This window comes from Argopecten irradians, chromosome 1, assembly GCF_041381155.1.
Source record: "Argopecten irradians isolate NY chromosome 1, Ai_NY, whole genome shotgun sequence".
NCBI lineage: Eukaryota > Metazoa > Mollusca > Bivalvia > Pectinida > Pectinidae > Argopecten > Argopecten irradians.
The window spans coordinates 14,240,873-14,259,394 of NC_091134.1; the positions used below are offsets into that span (position 1 = coordinate 14,240,873).

Below are 18,522 nucleotides of genomic sequence, written 5' to 3' on the forward strand. Positions count from 1 at the left end.
TGTTAGCCTGAGGTAAAGAGCTTGTTGGGGGCCTATTTTTAGAGCTTGTTGGATCCCCTTGCCACTTCTGATTCCTGTATTCTTGCCTTATCTATTGCATGTTTATACCTACGCATGTTACAATTTTACCGTTACATGTTAATGCTGTGTTAATTTTGAAATGTTCATTCCAATTTAACTAGTCAGGCAATAATCAAATTACTGTATCTCCACTTCACATCGCAGGGTAGCTTCAGTCAGGCCCCATTCCTTGTATGTTTTAAGTAATGCTTCAACCTGTTCTAAAGACTATAAGTATTGTACCTGTAGTAGTGACCAATGCAGTTTCTCCTAGTAACATGTCATGCTCGCCGATTTAATTGAAAGAAAATCTTCATTATGTAAGTTTTTGTCAAATTTGTATCAAAGGAAGACAATATTCTCTATAAATTGATATTAATTCATATGTATGTTCAAGGACAGTGATTTCATTTACAAAGCTTACTTTGAGGTCAATTGAGGTTTTTTACCACTTGCACTGAAGATTAGAATTTATTTTTAGTCTTGATATACTTTACACCAATGAAAATTGATGTAGCAATTTAACTGTCAATTGTTGATTGACTAGTTGATCCTGGTGAACTTTCCAGCCTGAAAAAATTAGTTATCGATTAGTTGAGCCTTTTTAACAAAGTATGTGTTGTATGTGCAATCCAAATGTTCAGCATTCCTCATGCAAATATTGAAGACTAATTCCATTGAATTTAAAATGTTCAGACGATTCTAATGATATATAGTTATGTGCATAATTATTTTGTTTATAGCATTTAGAGCGAATTGTATATTAACTATATATAGTTATGATACCAATTGTGTCCATCTTGTAGATGAATATTTTGCCTGTATTTGTTCTCTGTTAATCAAGTCTAATTTGTGTTTGCATATCATTTATTAAGAATTTATAACATTTTTGTAAAAAAAAGAAAGGTATTGCTAAAGGTTGTGATTTATGTACCACTAGGTTCTGTTATGTACCATTTTGTAGATCTATAATGTGTGTCCTGTGTATTACAAACTATTCAGTAAGCTAATAGATCTGTTTATTTTTCTATGTGAAAATTTGCATATATTTTGTTGATGTCATATCATGTTTATTATAAATTCTGTTTTTGGTTATGTGTGGATTATATTATCACATTTTTGTAAATTTTCTGCATATGATTCCTATGGTTTTGATAACCATCCATTACCTTAGATTCTTACAATGTATGTACATAGCTTGTTATCAATGTACGTGTATATTATGATACAACATGTGAAGCTGCAGGTATCCAATTTCAAACGGTCATTTTCATGGAAAGACATGAATTATGATGTCAAAATTTGAGATATACACCCAAAATATACAAAATACAATGAAGTCTTGTGATATCAAAGTTAGAGGAACAAGGCTGTGTTTGAGTTTAACATGAATATTTGGGTGAAGTTTGACTTTGGTCAGCAAGATGCAAGATACTTTGATAGTTTTAAATAACTAGGCTAAATGGTACCTGTGTTATGACCCATGAACTTGAAAATTTAAACTGTTTTATAGAAAAATATGCCAATCAGAAAATTTTCAACATTCATAGCTGCTGTGTTGTGACTGTGATAGTGACCATGCCAGTTTTATGAAATCTTAAGAATTACGAAGTTAATTTGAAAAAGGATAATGTTTAAAAAGTAGAACAATCGTTTTACAATTTCCAATGTGTTGTGAATTTTGACAATGACCATATAACATTTTGGATCTTTTTTTAAGACATGAAGCAACAATTGTCTGAGGTGTACTATTTTGAAGTGCTTTATCCTCGTACATGTTTATATCTAGCCATTACCTTTTAAGGAGCTATCTGTATTTGGTTTGTGTAAGAAAACTGGGTATTTTTTTTTTTACAAAATTGTTAATGTCATTCTCTCATGAAAAATGACTTATCACAACAAAAAGACTGAATTTTGATGTACAGCACGTTTTGTACAGTACAACTACAATCAGTTTGCTTTTCTATGCATCGTGTTGTGATATCAGACGGCTCGCTGACTGGCTGCAGTGGCTGTAGGTGCTGAATTAGTGCTGAAAGGATTGATCTGTGTGAATCAGACTCCAAGTCTATTTGATGTAAAAGGTTATGTAGATTAGATAGATTGTAAAAATCTGCAATCCCTTTTCGTGAATTTTTGTTATCATCTGTTCGTCCATGAAATAATCTGCGATTACTTTTTGGTGAATTTCTGTTTTCGTCTATTCGACCAATTGATATTATACTATCATTACATTGAAGAAGCCAGACTTATTTCTGGCTATTCAGCCATTCTGTGCTGTGGTTTGATGTTGTGTAACTTCCTTACATTCACAAGTTGTGGTACCATAAGTGTACCTGCCTACTTCTAAGGCGTTAGCGGCCAATAGAAATATACCGTATAATGGCGATAGTGTGTAATATTAGTAGTATGTAATATACATCCCATGTATAATTCCTGTTTCTGTAAAGTTTGTACAGTTATTTTCTATTTACACCTTAAGGTTTTGTACACATTTCCTTGTTATTTCCAACTGTTATTGCCTTGTGTTAAAAGCCTTGACCTTTGATGAGGTGATGGCCTTGACCTTTGGTGCTTTTAATGGTTAATTGGGAGACAGTGTCCTACACACATGTATGCATTATTGTGTATGAAATCGCTTTTTTAAATTATGTAAGATTATGTACTGGTATGAAATGACTGAAATTTTCAAATTAGATTTTTTAAAAACGTTCACTATCTATGTATGTTTTTTTTTCTTTTTCATTTTGAAGCAAATTTGTGACTTTTTTCGGCGTTAAATTCTTTCTGTTAATCTGAATGAAAGATTGTCAAATATTGAGGAAGAAAGTATATAAGTTTAAAAAAGAGGAGAAATAGGCTACTAAGTGCTACCAGCATCAATATACCAAGTGTTGTTTTCCAAGGCTTCTTTTTAAAAAAGACTTTATTCCATATTGTGTGTATTCATTTGGTAATAGGGAGAGATTTATGATATTAAAACAGTACTTTCTAAGACCTGTATGCGGTAGATCAAACTAATAATTATCTTAGTTTATATATCAAGGACATTAATAATCACTAACCCTAACTGTAAACACTTTATTCATCAGTTTATGTATTAACTTATCATCTGCCAATATAGAAGTGTCTCTCCACGAAATCAATATAAATTATACATATAGCTGCACTATTTACATGTTTTCACGACTACATGTATTGTTACTGAGAGCTTGCTGGATGTCTGTAATAGATGGTATGGAATAAAAACTCTTTGACACCGGAACTCATTGTTGTGTTTTTGTCTAATCTGAAAAACGAGGATAACAATGATAATTTATCCATTTCATTCTTTTTTTATATGAATTTTACACCAAAACTGCAATACAGGGTAAATCGATACCTCTGTCCCATCATTTGACATTCTTCTCTTCGAGATCCGAAATATATAATTCAATCTTAAGAGAAAGGTATTTCAAATGAATAAATAACAAGATTTAATTGTGACGGGTGCCGTCACATAAAGTTCCCCCAAACTCCACAGAGCCTAATTTGACAAGAGTGACCTCCCCTAAATGATGATCTGACATTGTTTTACCAGTAAATAAATTTTATTTCGCAGAAAAAAGAAGCTTTTTGAAAAGTCAAATCATTTAAATTTAATATATTAGGCACAGCAATGTCTGTCAATGTATTAGATTTGTGTTCTCGGCCATGTTCCTTTTTGTTCAACTTTGACCAATTGCATGCTGTGGCGGCCATCTTGATTCCCGATTTGCACATTTACAAAAATGACCTCAAAATAGTTTTGTCACTAGTAATAATATGATCTATAACTTAAAAAAACAACAACAAAAATTATCTTGGACCTAAAACGGATCCCTGCTGATCAGTCAATAAAGGGATATAACTCTTAGTGGTTTTAGAATATTTGAAACGGTCACAAAAATTGTTGGGTTTTTTTACTTATAATTATGGTATTTTCACTTCATATATTGAAAACAATTTTCTGTCGAATTGGAACAGTCCTTTAATATCTATAAGCAGTTAAATTTTGACCAATCAAAAGCCGTGGCAGCCATCTTGGATGCCGGTTAGAGATAGAATGGAACCAGTCTGCATATTGATCATGTCACCAGAAATGAACTCTCAAAATTTTATGGGGATCTGACTTTATTATATTTAAAAATGTAATACCAAAGGAAAAAATATCATTCATATCTTTAATAAAAAATAATAACAAATAAAAATGGACCTAAAACAGCTCCCTGAGGAACTCCAGGAGATCTGGGTTCGCAATTTGAAGTGGTCACAAAAAGTTTTTTTTGGCATAAAAGGTACTGGAAATATTTACACTTTATACATTTAAAATATGATTTAATCTACTCGTCGGCAAAAAATTGCCTTTTATTTTCAAAATGGCAGCTGTGGTCAGGATCATTCATTTTATATACTGTTATATCAATGGAAAAATTATCTTTTATATCAGAAAGACACAACAACAAGAAGTGGACCTAAAATGGATCCCTGATGAACTAAAAAGGTTGTAAAGGTGGGGTTGCAAAATCCGCCCATGCGCCGATTCTTTTTCCAAATTTTGCAGTAATAAAGGTCTAGGTACATAACTTTTTAAGTGCTTTTTATTTATTTTGTATGCTTAAAAAAGGCATAAAGGGCCTGAAATGATGTTTTCTAAAATTAATTTGGGTATGTGGCAAGGGGACCCCTTGTGTCCATCTTTTGAACATATTTTTTTTTTATTTTTGAATTATTTTTGATAATAAAAGATACTCCATTCTTTATTTTATATCCATTTATAATAATATCTACAAATTATTTTTACGGCATTTGATTTTGAAGCAAAAAAAAAAAAAAAAAAAGCTAAAATTTTTGTCAGGATAAAAATCGAGGATATTGGGTTTGCTCGAAATATTTGGCATGTTATCGATTTTGTCCACACTTTTAAACCATTTTAAAACATGCTATAGGTATAATCTTATAACAGATACTTTTGAAAAAAAAATAAAATCCGGGAAAATAGCATTTCATAGGCTGAAATGTAGCGAGGGAAATTTTCTAAAAAATCAATATTTGCCCTAGTTGACCATAAATTTAAAATTGATCACAGACACCATAATAAAACAACAGTTAGTGATATTTTTTTGTTAATTAACATATGTACTCTAAAATTATTGCATTTTTAATTACAGCATTTCCCCAAACAGTACATAAAAGCCTAACAACTAGATATGCTCTTGGGTGAAAGAAATAGTTTCACTTTTTATATTAGAAATCAAATAATTATTGGAAAGAAGTATATTTTCGTCAGCACCTTAAACGCAAAAGATACAAATTAAGATTATCCACCTCTCTTATGTAGATAAAAACTATTTTAAATTGAATTAAAAATGATTGAAGAGAAAAACAGAGTTACATTTGATTTTCAAATAAAATATTTATAATTTAAAAATAATACCAGCACCACAAAGGCTACAATTTTAATTTTGAACAATCAAATGGCTTTTATTTCGAAACAATGGTAACAATGTATTTAAAACTGTTACTATCTCATTCGGCATACCCCATAACCCATATGTACCAATTTTCACTAATATCTAATGATATCTAATTTTCAACCAATCAGAGACCTCCATTTTGTTTCCATGGCAACCAATCTTCTAAAAAGTGATTCCATGTTACTCAGCATATTCTATTACCCCTATATACCAATTTTCACTTAAATCTGAAAATATCTAAATTTCAACCAATCAGAGGCCTCCATTTTGTTACCATGGCAACCAATTTTAAAAAGTGTTACCATGATATTTAGCATCTAAAATTATTGCTGTACACTGATATTCACTTATATTGGACTCTGGAATCATAAACTGGAAATGTATAACTAGGTACATGTATACAAAAATGTACTAACAAAGAAGTGTTCCGTTGCACTCTCTATTTCTTAGTCACTCAAAACATGTTTTCCCGGATTTTAATTTTGAACCTAATTTACACATAGACAGAAAATGCCATGGGATTATTTTTAATTGAGGGTAAAATTGTGGGCAAAACCAGTAACAGGGTGATATGAGATGACAAAGAGCAATGTTTCGTTTTCGTTTTTTCCAAAAAGTGTTACTTTTTCTAAAAACATGTTATTCAAACAAAATTTTCCGTTAAAAATCTAAAAGAAATGACTTGAATATAAAGTATACGATCTACTCAAATGATTTATGAAAAAAAATGTGGAATATTTAACAAAGGCAAAACCTTTTTTGGCGTGTTTGTGCAGATAGTTTTGATGAAAACGATTACAAAGAGTTCAGGGACAACTAGTAGTACTTTCAATATGCAAAGTTTCAAGAAAATTGGGCTGTGGGCAGTTTCTATGGGATTTTAACATTAGCTTGAACACAACCTTTGAAACAGTCCAGAAAATTATGTATTATATTTAGTTATTTACATAATAATGGTATTTTTCACTTAAATCTTATTTAAATTACATATTAAAACCGATTCCAGGCAAATCGGACCAGTAGTTAGATATACCTAAGCAGTTCAATTTGAACAATGAAAGCGTGTGGCGGCCATCTTGGGTGCTGGTCTGAAAAATGAAACCGGTCGACACATCTGCAGGGCACCAGAAATGACCTCGCAAAATGTCAAAAGAATGAATACTTTATTTTTTTACGAATAGGGTTACAATACCTCGCGATTTCAGGTACCTTTCAGGTACCCGTAGGGTGTCCATATTTCGCTATAAAAATCATAAGTTAATTTATGTCCAAGAAATTTAGTTTGTTCAACTACTGGATTTTTAATTCCATTGAGTGTGAGATCGGGATCGTTGTGCTATTTCCGTATTTGACAGAAATGCATGCCGACAGATTTTGATCTTGAAAATTTAAATCGTCAGCCCAATTTTGTAATTTGCCTAAATATTGTCTTAGGTGTCGTTCTATAGTGTGCATGATTTTTTGTGTGTCTGTAACACAGACTCTTCTGTAGATTGACATTTGGTTCTGCTTTTATTTTTTATGCCAAAAAGTGTGAAGACAGGATACCACTCTGAAGGACACTCATATCCTGTTTCTGAATAATTTGAACACGTTCGACTTTGGCAAATGACCACGTATACCGATATCAAGGGAGATCGTTCATGAATCCATATTGCCAAGTTATGTTGTACACCTTTTCAAGGTCAAAGAATACGGCCAAAGGTTTCTCGTATGTTTATAGCCTGACTAAGTGGTCTACCGTTCCCCTGCGGTTTCTAAAGTCGCTTTGCAGAGGACTTAGAATAAAAAGAACGCCATACGTGAGAAAAGAAGAAAATGAAAAAATACCAGTATTGTAAGAATCCTACTAATAAGGCAAACTACACACGAGCAAAACAGCCCAAAACATAGTACAGCCACTAACTATTAACTTCCAAAAATCATTGGATGAAGAATGTGTCCGAGAGATTTGGAAAACAGCAAACATCACAGCCATCCACAAAAAAGGTCTAAACAATCCAGCAAGCAACTTTAGACCACATTATGAATCACATGGAAACAAATAACCTTTTCTCAAACATCAGCATGGCTTTAGAAAAAAGATACTCCTGTGTTACTCAACTTATTGATGTGTTAACCTTTTGGACAAAGGAGCTAGACAGCAAACAAACAAACAAACAAAAATCGATGTTATCTACTTAGGCTTCCAAAAATCTTTCGACTCTGTACTACACGAAAGAAATTACAGGGATATGGGATCCGTGGCTCGCTTTTCCTGACATGGATAAGTGTCACAGAAACAGCAGAGTGAGCGTCTTGTGAAAACGATGAAGTGTGACTGAACACTAAGTGTGGTAAACCATTACGAAGACAGTGGATCTTAAATTGTTTTATACGAAGGCCGAACGTTGTGTTGAAGAATACCGATACTATACTTACATACTTACGAGGCTCTCATTCCCGGGAACATGAAACCCACTCAGCATACGAGCTCTCCTGAATTAAATAAAATTTTTATTCCCATGGAACGATACTAATATGCTTATATTTCGACTGTTAAAAAGATTGAAGCGTCTTGGCTTGTGATTATAGGACATAGCTTTAGTGGTGTACAATACGTCGGGGTTGGAATCCAATTTAATTTTACTCACCCACAACAGATCGTCGTGGCGTTAGACATACTATCTAAAATTCTCTGGCCGTTGAAATAATTTAAGATTACTATTGGTATATCCTGGTTAGGGCTCCACGCTACACAAATACAATTACAAAAGTTTTCAAGTTAACATCATGACACAATTAAGAATGCAAGGAATAAGTTTTAAGTACATGAAATCCAGATGAGCATGTTTTCCTCTTTGTGTGACAAATAAAGACCCTAGAAAATTTCCAAACTTACCACGTAATGCCTCTATAAGCAACAGGGCCTTGTGTTGCCAGACGCTATTTAATAACCTAAGAAAATCAAGAAAATCCATGTTGGTATACATAAAATTTATAACATAAGAACTGCTTGCGGTGTGTACTCATCTCCTCGCCTTGGCCGATTGCCTATGCAGCCTGGCAACAAGGGCAATCCTCAGACAGTCACATTTAAGCCTTTCGTTCATTACCAGCATGACGTCATGCTTACTTTTTCCGTTTGGAGTTGAGAACACCAGCATTCATGGAGAAGTGAAATATCATGAGTTTGCCTGTTGTTTTATGCAAATCTTCTGCTATAACCGTGAATAAAAATTGTGGAAAATTCATTATGAACCAAGATCGGCATTGTATTTGGTAGCATTTTATATCATTATCATTTTTTGAAGTTGAATCATCAAGCGATGGTAGAAAGTTTGAAATACATCTTCCTGTACTAATACACACCCTTGTTTTTTGGAGACTTTGAATTAGTCATATTTCAATTTTGTTCCATTAAATACTGAATCAAACTTCTTTATTTTTTTATCAGGTATGGCGTATAACAAATGTTAGAAAACGGCATTCTGATGTGCAATATTAACTACAAGACACCGATGACCATAGGACGTCACCCTGAAAAACACTGCCATATGTAACTAATTTCTTATTCTACACCAGGCATGAATATTTTTTATGACAATTGTTACATTTGCCAATTTTTCAAAATAGCGATCGTTGTCGTAGACTTTTCGATAAGTTTACGTGAACCCCCACTCTCAGTTTTGCTTTGAATAAGGCTAGCATTTCCATCAAGGCGCACATTCGGATGATCCCAAAATAACTTATTCTCTAATCCGGTCTCAATCTGATTAAAATAAGGATCTGTGTTTTAATCAGATTGTAATCCGGTCTATTTGTGTTTTTTTTTTCAAAACAATTTGAAACCTGCATACAATTTACAATGAATGTACCTATTTTAGAACATAATTGATTTTCAAAATGTCTGTCAAAGAAGGGAACATGCTTTATAAAAATATTGCCGTGGCCCTGACAACATGGTCAGGCTGTTCGTAAAGGATCTGCTACCTCTGGTTTTCCAAGGTAGAAAAAAGGCGACTAAAATTTAGGATTTTATCTTAACTTAATTTTTTTTTTGCTAATATCTCCCTTGACATAGCCTCATTATTGATCTTCTGTTGAGCACTTGCCCCTGTGAGGTAGGCTCTAGGGTCTGTCCCCTGGCCGAGACACATTAAAGTCTATAAAAGTTGTAATTTCTGCTCCTCCTTAGCGCTAAGCATATCGCGAGTAGGACGACTCTTTTTTATACCGTTGGTCAGTATACTGTGACCGGTGGGATGCGGCATTCACTGATTCAGCAATTTATAAAAAGAGGCAAGAGTTCAAGTGTATAAGAAGGCACAACACACGAGTATACCGCAGTCTCACAGAACACGCACCGCGATACACTACATCACACGCAACACACAGCATACATGGGGACGGAGGCCGTCCTTACATGACCATAGCTGTTTAATAGGACATTCAATTAAATCAATCAAACAAAACAAAATAATGGGACGTTGATTATATCAAACATAAACAAACAAAATAATGGGGACGTTGATTATTTCAAACAGAAATAAAACAAAAGTTCAAACTTAGTAAGGCACTGGTACCAGACGTTGATTTGGCGCCGGCCACACAGCGGAAACAAAGCCATATGTTTTTCCTCGGAATCGTCGGGAGCACTTTCTTGTGCAGCTCTTTTTTCAGGTCTTCTGACAGCTCAAGTCCTTGACTGAACATTCTCATTGCATGTAAAGATCGCTTTGCCTGGCATGAGTTAGTGGCATGGAAACGGAAAATTGAGTTTGCATCACACTACATATCCACATTAGAGGCAGACTAGCGTGGAAAACTCTCACTTATTACATGTAGTTTGAGTGTCCACTTTAAACTACTTGCAGTCTTCTTTGATCTGCAGGGCAGAGCCTCCTGAATCACCCCATGGCCAGTAGCTTGTCCCGATGTATACCGTCTAGGTAGTGTTATATATATATATATTATAATTGCCTAGTCTTGCTTGTTTTTCCATTACAAATTATTATGTGTCTAGAGTTCTTGTATAAATCAAAGTTCAATTGGGGACTATGGCTATGAAGATTATTATTAATTATGATTTCTTCAGGGATATAACTTGAGCCTACAATGCCAAGTCTTTGTCATGAGAGCCCTGCAGGTAGGGCATTAGCATTGTACCTGCTGCCCCTATTGCATAATCGTAAAATGCGACTAAATTTAGGATATTGTTTTCTCTCTTCTTCCTAACTGACTTTATCTTTCCTCAGCCTCCCTTGGCACCGCCTCACTTCTGGCCATGAGTTGAACGATCGCCCTTGTGAGGAAGGCTCTGGGTTCTGTCCCCTGGCCGAGACACACCAAAGTTTATAAAAGTGGTAGTTTCTGCTCCTACTTGGCGCTCAGCATACAGGGAGTGGGACGACTGGTTCGCCCGTTGTCAGTATTATGTGACCGGGTGGGGTGTGTTGCTTGGTGTTTTCGGGGCATGTTTCAGTGATATAGCACTATAAAAAGGGCAACAGTTCCACTATACAAGAAGACACAACACGAACATACCGCAGTCTCTCAAAATACGCACCTCGCACTTCACACACGCTACACACTGCATACATGGGAGGCCCGCGCTTACATGACCCTGGCTGTTAATAGGACTTTAAAATAATCAAACAATTAAACAAACCGTTGTCAGTATAATGTGACCGGAAGGGTGTGTTGCTTGGTGTCTTCGGTGGCATGCTTCAGTGATATAGCACTATAAAAAGGGCAACAGTTCCACTGTACAAAAAGACACTACATTATTATACCGCATGTCTCCCAAAATACGCACCTCGCACAACATACACGCAACATCACAGCATACATGGGAGGCCGTCCTTGCATGACAATAGCTTGTTAATTAGGACGTTGATTAATCAAACAAATATATAAAGTACAAACCTAGTAAGGCCGCTGGGGTACCAGACGTTGATTTGGCGCTGGACACACAGCTGGGGAACAAATCCATACGTTTTTCCTCGAAATCGTCGGAGCACTTTATTGTGCAGCTCTTTTACAGGTTTTCTCTCAAATCCTTGATTGAATCATTCTCATGCATGTAAAGATCGCTTTGCCTGGCATGAGATAGTGGCATGGAAACAGGTAATTGAGTTGGAGTTTAGATCTGTCAAGTATTACTTTGCATTAAACTACACATCCATCCTTAGAGGCAGACTAGCGTGGCAAACGCCACACTTATTGGCCATGAGTTGATCAGGCAAAGCCTCCGATCGCCCTTGTGAGGAAGGCTCACTGGGTTCTGTCTGTCCCCTAGGCCGGCCGAGACACACCAAAGTTTATAAAAGTGGTAGTTTCTGCTCCTACTTGGCGCTCAGCATACAGGGAGTGGGACGACTGGTACGCCCGTTGTCTGAATAATGTGACCGGATGGGGTGTGTTGCTTGGTGTCTTTCGGCGGGCATGCTTCAGTGATATAGTACTATAAAAAGGGCAACAGTTCCACTATACAAGAAGACACAACACGAACATACCGCAGTCTCTCAAAACACGCACCTCGCACTTCACACACGCTACACACTGCATACATGGGAGGCCGCCCTTACATGACCATGGCTGTTAATAGGACTTTAAAATAATCAAACAATTAAACAAACCGTTGTCAGTATAATGTGACCGGGTGGGGTGTGTTGCTTGGTGTCTTCGGTGGCATGCTTCAGTGATATAGCACTATGAAAAGGGCAACAGTTCCACTGTACAAAAAGACACTACATTAATATACCGCAGTCTCCCAAAACACGCACCTCGCACAACATACACGCAACATCACAACATACATGGGAGGCCGTCCTTGCATGACCATAGCTGTTAATAGGACGTTGATTAATCAAACAAACAAACAAAAGTACAAACCTAGTAAGGCGCTGGGTACTTCAGACCATGGCCTATTGCTTAGCAGTCTGGCAACAAGCATTTGACGTCACAATAAGCCTTTCATCATTACTATTATGACGTCATACTATTGTTTCCGTTTGGAGTAGAGAAGACCAGCACATTAATGGAGAATGCGTTATTGCCGTGAAAAAATAATTTATGTAAAAGCATTAAGGACAAGATCGGCATTCTATTGGTAGCATTTAAATCATTATAAGTTGGTGGCGTGAAGCATCAAGTGGATAATGTCTGTTGTATATAGTTCTCGACTAGAAATATGGAAATTCTATTGTAAAATACCAACGTTGACATAATGATATCATTGGCATTAGATAATTTATGAAATGCATTTTTATAATAATATATATTCTAACAAACATCCTTCTTTATGGAAACTTCAAATTAGTCATATTTTAATGAAATTAAAACGTAAATATCAATTACAGACCTTTGTACCATAAAGACCGAACCAATCTTCCTTATTTTTTTTTTCATTCTGAAACTGCCCCACATACTGACGAATAAGTACTGTCGGATTGACTTGTGCTTTATCCGTCAATACAAAATGCTTTATCTGTCAACACGAACACGTGAATTTGTTCCATATCTAACGGAACTTTTTCTAACTTGACCAAGAACTTTAACCTTCCGGTGAATGAAACGTCATCCAATCTCGCTAAAATGTGACGTCATATTCACCGGAATGACGTAATTTTTACGATATCGAAAATCTCGTATGGCGGTGTCGTCTTTTTCTTGGCTCATAGCAAAGGTATGTATAGTAAAGGAGTTCTTTGATGTTTTTTGAGTATTTTTATGTTGTTTCAATATTACACACTGAATAGAATCACTGTTTGGAATTGCGCTTATATATTTACCACGGAAGTAAAAAGGAGTAGGCCCACACTATCATTCGATTAATCTTTTCCTCCGCATCAAAGAAGCGTCTCGCTTCGACCGAAACCAAGTTAATAACTGACAATTTACTTTGGTTTTGAATGTCATAATGGTTGCAGGATAAACAGAATACACGGTTAGTATTGTACAATATATGGTTTATTTTGGTGCGAGACTTAGGAAAGCCGAGTGTTTCTAAGACACCAAAATAGCCGAGTCATCTCGGCTTTCCTAAGTCTCGCACCAAAATAAACCGTGTATTGTACAATACTAACCGTGTATTCTCTTTATATTATCTATCTGATGTGCATATTAACTACAAGAAATCCGATGACCGTAGGACGTCACCCTGAATAAACTCTACCATATGTACGTACATACATGTACTGTATGTTACGATTTCCATTGTGCAAAATGATTTCTTGAAAATTTATTCTCCATCAGGCATGCATTTTTTGTAACAAGTCATTTTTTAAAATAGAGCTCGTTCTCTACATTGTACATTATCAGCTCCTCATGGCATGTATATTAGACTGATATGTATTACATCAGTACGCAAAACATAGTCGTTGAAACTTTTGCCAGCTGATGAAAGCTGTTTTTCCCCAAAATAAATTCCAAAATGATATTTTTAATACCGGTTTATTTTGGTCGCTTGTTGACTTTTATAAGAAACAATTTTTTTTTTTTAAATTGTGGATCCAAACAATTAAAGTTAGTAACATAGGACTAGCTGTTACAGACCTACCAATGAATTTTGCCCACGAAACCAATTTAACAAAACCCAGTGTATTTTAGTAGTACTATGACCTAGAACCTGAAAGATGCATTTAAACAATTAAAAAATGTTGCAGTGACCTGTGCTTGGGATGATTTAATGTTGCCTTTCCGAGGTGTACATCAGGGTTCCCTTTTACGTCCAAAACAACTGACTTTATATAAGGCCGTTTTCGATTATACGGTTTGACTGGTTGGACCTAGTTGTTCGTTTATTAATTAAAGACGGATTTCGATTTTAAATTGTTTTCAGACGAGCCTTGACAAAGCCCTCACAGGCCTGTATCAAAAAAGGTCCGTCAGGTTTAATACTTGAAATGACTTTAACCAACAGTCGAACCGGTTGTTCGAATTTAAACTAAACGGCTTGGTGTAAAAGGTCCTTTAACACTGACAAAAAATTCCAAAAAATATATACAGTTGACTACTATAATATGTGTACAATACCCTCCCGAGTATTGGCATTAACATGTTTAATAAACGAAATTCTGGCCTACTATCCTGTACGATGTTGTCGCAATCTTGCGTAGTTCAACCGAGGAACGACAACCTTTTCAGTTGCGATGTCAAGTTTATTTCCTACATCCGGTTTTCTTTTTTATAACTTCCGGTTTCGGAATTATATAGCTATAATCCACAACAATATGCATGAAAGTGATTTAAACTGGACGTGAGACTGGTGGGCACTTGTGCCAGAAGATAAAGTAAATATGGCAGAGGCTACTGATCATCAACGGGGACGAGACACCATGCCCAGGCAGGGCAAAGTGGAAAATGGTGAGTTGATTGATTTGTCATTGTAAACTCTGAATCATTGCACAAATAGGCCTAAGCTTACCGACTGATATATGCAGACAAGCGTATATCAACAATGAAGATCTTCGTAGACATCATGATATACTTACGATTTCTACTAATTGTGGAACCGAATTGATTAGTGGTCGACATTGAACAGGTTAGATACAGTCACCTATTATTTTCTACATCGTAACGTTAGCATTCAAAATTGACTGTCAAGTGCTGTGCCCCCCCCCCCCCTTACCCTGCTTGAATATTTTACTATAAATGTATTTATATCCCTATATATTAGGCCTTTTATATTCCAATGAATAAATCAACCACATCAACATTGCTTCAAACTGAATAATTATGTATACAATAAATTGCAAAATAATGATAATAACAATAATTTCTACAGTGTATGTTGGCAGAACACGGGAAAAGTGTGACAATCTACAGGAATAAAAACGGTTTTGACTGGTAAAATTGCATGCCTATTAAAGGTACATGGAAACTCTTCTGCTTTTGATTAAGTGAGCTAAAATCTTATCTTATTTAAAACTTGTCTGGACTGTTAACCCACAGAGATTGTTATCCATAGACTCTCATGATTGGTTTTTCTTATGGATCTTAAAGACCTAAATTACATTTAATTGTGTACTGTATATGTTTTACTGTGCTTTGCAAGCTGATTCTTGCATGTTTGACCTATTAACTTATCAACATCATTAATCATGATTGCATCAATTGGCAGCTAATTTGAAGGAATTTCCAATTTTGAGGGTTTTTCATGTTTTCAACAAATATGTTATTGAAATTGAACAGGGATTCAAAGTCAGGTCTGGTTGCTACCTTTTCTCCTCTCCTGTTACAAACTTGATGCCCAACTAGGGTGAAGATTTTGAAAATGGAGAGAGGAGTGTAACGGGATTGTACATTTCTCTTGGTCAGCATTATCAGTGACCAGGTAGCTCAGTGGTAGAGAATCCAGCTAGTGCTCAGAGGTTCTGGGTTTGAATCTCGGTCTGGTTACTACATTTTCTCTTGTCAAATTGTTTCTTAAAGTAATAACTGTAAAATTTAGGTAGCAAAATTTTTAGTTTTAATTACTTCTTTGATCAATCACCCATACCAAGCTGAAAATTAACGGTTTTTTTTAGTGAGGGGGAGATTATCTAGCATCAGAATCATAGGAGAAAGAGTCTGGTGGTCAGTTATAAAAATTATTACTATGCATACCGTACCAAACTAACACAAATATGATACTGTCCGACAATCTGATTAAAATACAGATCCTTATTATCACTACGTTTGATGAGAGTATTTGAGAAAATTCCATAAGGGGTCATGTCCAGGTGACCTTTGGAAATGGCCAGCCAATTAAATTGCTACTTGGAAAATTTTGACAGGGAATTTCAGGGAAGAGATAGTTTGAAAAAAACTGTCAGAATTACTTTGTAGTACGCAGTCATCTGGCCCAAAGAGCACAATAAAGCTAATTGTATATGTATACTGGGACGAAATGTTATTTCAATGGATGTGCCAAGGTGTAGAAAATGTATCTGATATGAAGACCACATGGTATAAAGGTCATCTGGACGTGACCCCCTATGGGATATTGTCTGATCCTTTATATAACGGAGTGGTTATAAGGATCTGTATTTTAATCAGGTTGTACTGTCCCCCCACCTAACCCCTATGATTTAAGGTTCATAGACTTAAGGTTGAATCCTACTGGTAACCATGCATGAAAGTTAAAAACACAACTACTTGTGACAAATTATCTATTGATAGCCAGTGATGATCATCAATATTTTCCACTTCACTAATCATGACTTTAAGATACTGAACTGTTAGAATAGACTGTATCGTCACTGTATTTTGTTTTGTTCATGAGCTAGAAAACAATTTTTTTTATGCCTTAGGTCAAGCTATATCTAATAAAAAGCATTGATTTGTGTATCATATATCTCTCGGTCATTATTTAAAAATCTGGCCAATTCACCTGATATATTTTACAGCCATTTTCAGCTGAGTTTTTTTTTATAATTTTAATTGTTTAAATGTATACATCTTGTGTTTACATATAAACAACTGGTTATTATTAGGTGAAAAAGCTGCAACTGGAAACAAAGGTTGGTATTTTTGGAGCAAATATATATTCATTGCTTTTTTATTGGCTAGTTCAAACAAAGTCAAACCATGGAATTGTGGAAATTAACGTGTATTTTATCTTTGTTTTACAGCACTAATATACTTATTGGTGATTCATTTCCGTGTGTTGCTATCTGATTTATTTCTTTTCTAATGTATATTTGCATATTATAGAGTTATCTGCCCTTGCGGGTAGGTATTGATTGTGACATAATGTGTTTGCTAGTGCAACGTGATACTTTCCTGTGGAAACAACATGAATTGCACCCACGAAATAATGTTGTCACAATATATACCTAACCGGCAAGAGAGCTAACTCAAAGACAAATTCAAAGATGAAATATGATCCATAGAATTGTAAAGTACTACTGTCAATTTTGACATTATATTAGAAATCAAAACGGTGATTGAAAAAGACTTAACTATTTGAATTTTCATTTCACCAGAATTCTTGTCTGTATATGCTTTGCTCTCCGTGAACTTTTCCCCATCCTGATGCTTTTATAGGTGCAAGATCTGGAATAGGTAAAATGTTGTGACATACAAATGAAATTCTTTAATCAGAAACTCATACTTTGATACGTCGTATGTGTGTACTTGTTTAACAGGGATATTGTGTTACATATATATAAAGTAAACAATATTTGTTTTGGTTGTGGATTCTGTTTACATGGGAGGTATAAAGCCAGAGACATTGATAAATATATATGGAAAACATGTGCTTGCAATATAGGTGGGACCTCGAAGTGTCATGTGCCTTCAGGTGATCATGTGGTATAGGTGTTGATGTATAGTCAACATCAATGTATATCTGTACCTAATACACTGTATGCTCATTTTATTGTATATTTGGGTATTCAAAGCAACTTGCATGATGATGTTGAACAGAAACAAGGATATTTATATTAAATACAGATAAACTTTCTTAACTTAGCTATTTTTAGCCTACCACCATCATCAGATCATGAGCATCATCTAGTTATTAATTATATAAGCAGCTACCTTTTTTGACACTTTCTTGGAAAATGTTAATGAGATCACATGTGGACTAAGATTTGTAAAATTAGCTTGGACCCAAGTTCTGCATATACAAGTTTTGGAACAAATACAAACACAGCATGTCTGATGGCGATCTTAAAGTGAATAGTCGAGCATAGAAAACCAGTCTAAATGTGTTCATTGGCCTTCCAAAAGTTCTCACATATAATAGGACGGTCAAGTTCTGCTTAATTTCCCAGTTCTGACCATTGAAGTAAACTTTCTGGTTTGGTGACAAAAATCTTTACAGAAACCATTCTTTTGAGTCCCAGTTAATAAAGAAATGTTTGAAATTATCAGAAATGTAGTTATGCTTGAAGAATTAAAATTTCAACTGACTATGAATAAAGTGCTTTAAAATAATATCATCATTTATTTTAATCATTTGCATGCCATTCAATGAAAAATATTATCATTTAACAAG

At 35.0% G+C, this 18,522-nt stretch overlaps 1 protein-coding gene across 5 annotated transcripts in view; it reads left to right on the forward strand.

Annotated features, from left to right (window-relative positions):
• The first annotated feature begins 14,699 nt into the window (after window positions 1-14,699).
• LOC138318565 (uncharacterized) overlaps window positions 14,700-18,522 on the forward strand; it is a 32,751-nt gene continuing 28,928 nt past the window's right edge. For 2 of the 5 annotated variants that reach the window (XM_069261055.1, XM_069261080.1), the window contains exons 1-3: window positions 14,701-14,903; window positions 17,015-17,041; window positions 17,568-17,585. In XM_069261055.1, the coding sequence (XP_069117156.1) occupies window positions 14,837-14,903; window positions 17,015-17,041; window positions 17,568-17,585 (112 nt within the window). In that variant the 5' untranslated portion in view covers window positions 14,701-14,836. Of the gene's footprint in view, window positions 14,904-17,014; window positions 17,042-17,567; window positions 17,586-18,522 lie in introns of all 5 variants that reach the window. The other 3 variants (XM_069261087.1, XM_069261064.1, XM_069261073.1) reach the window with 3 other exon arrangements.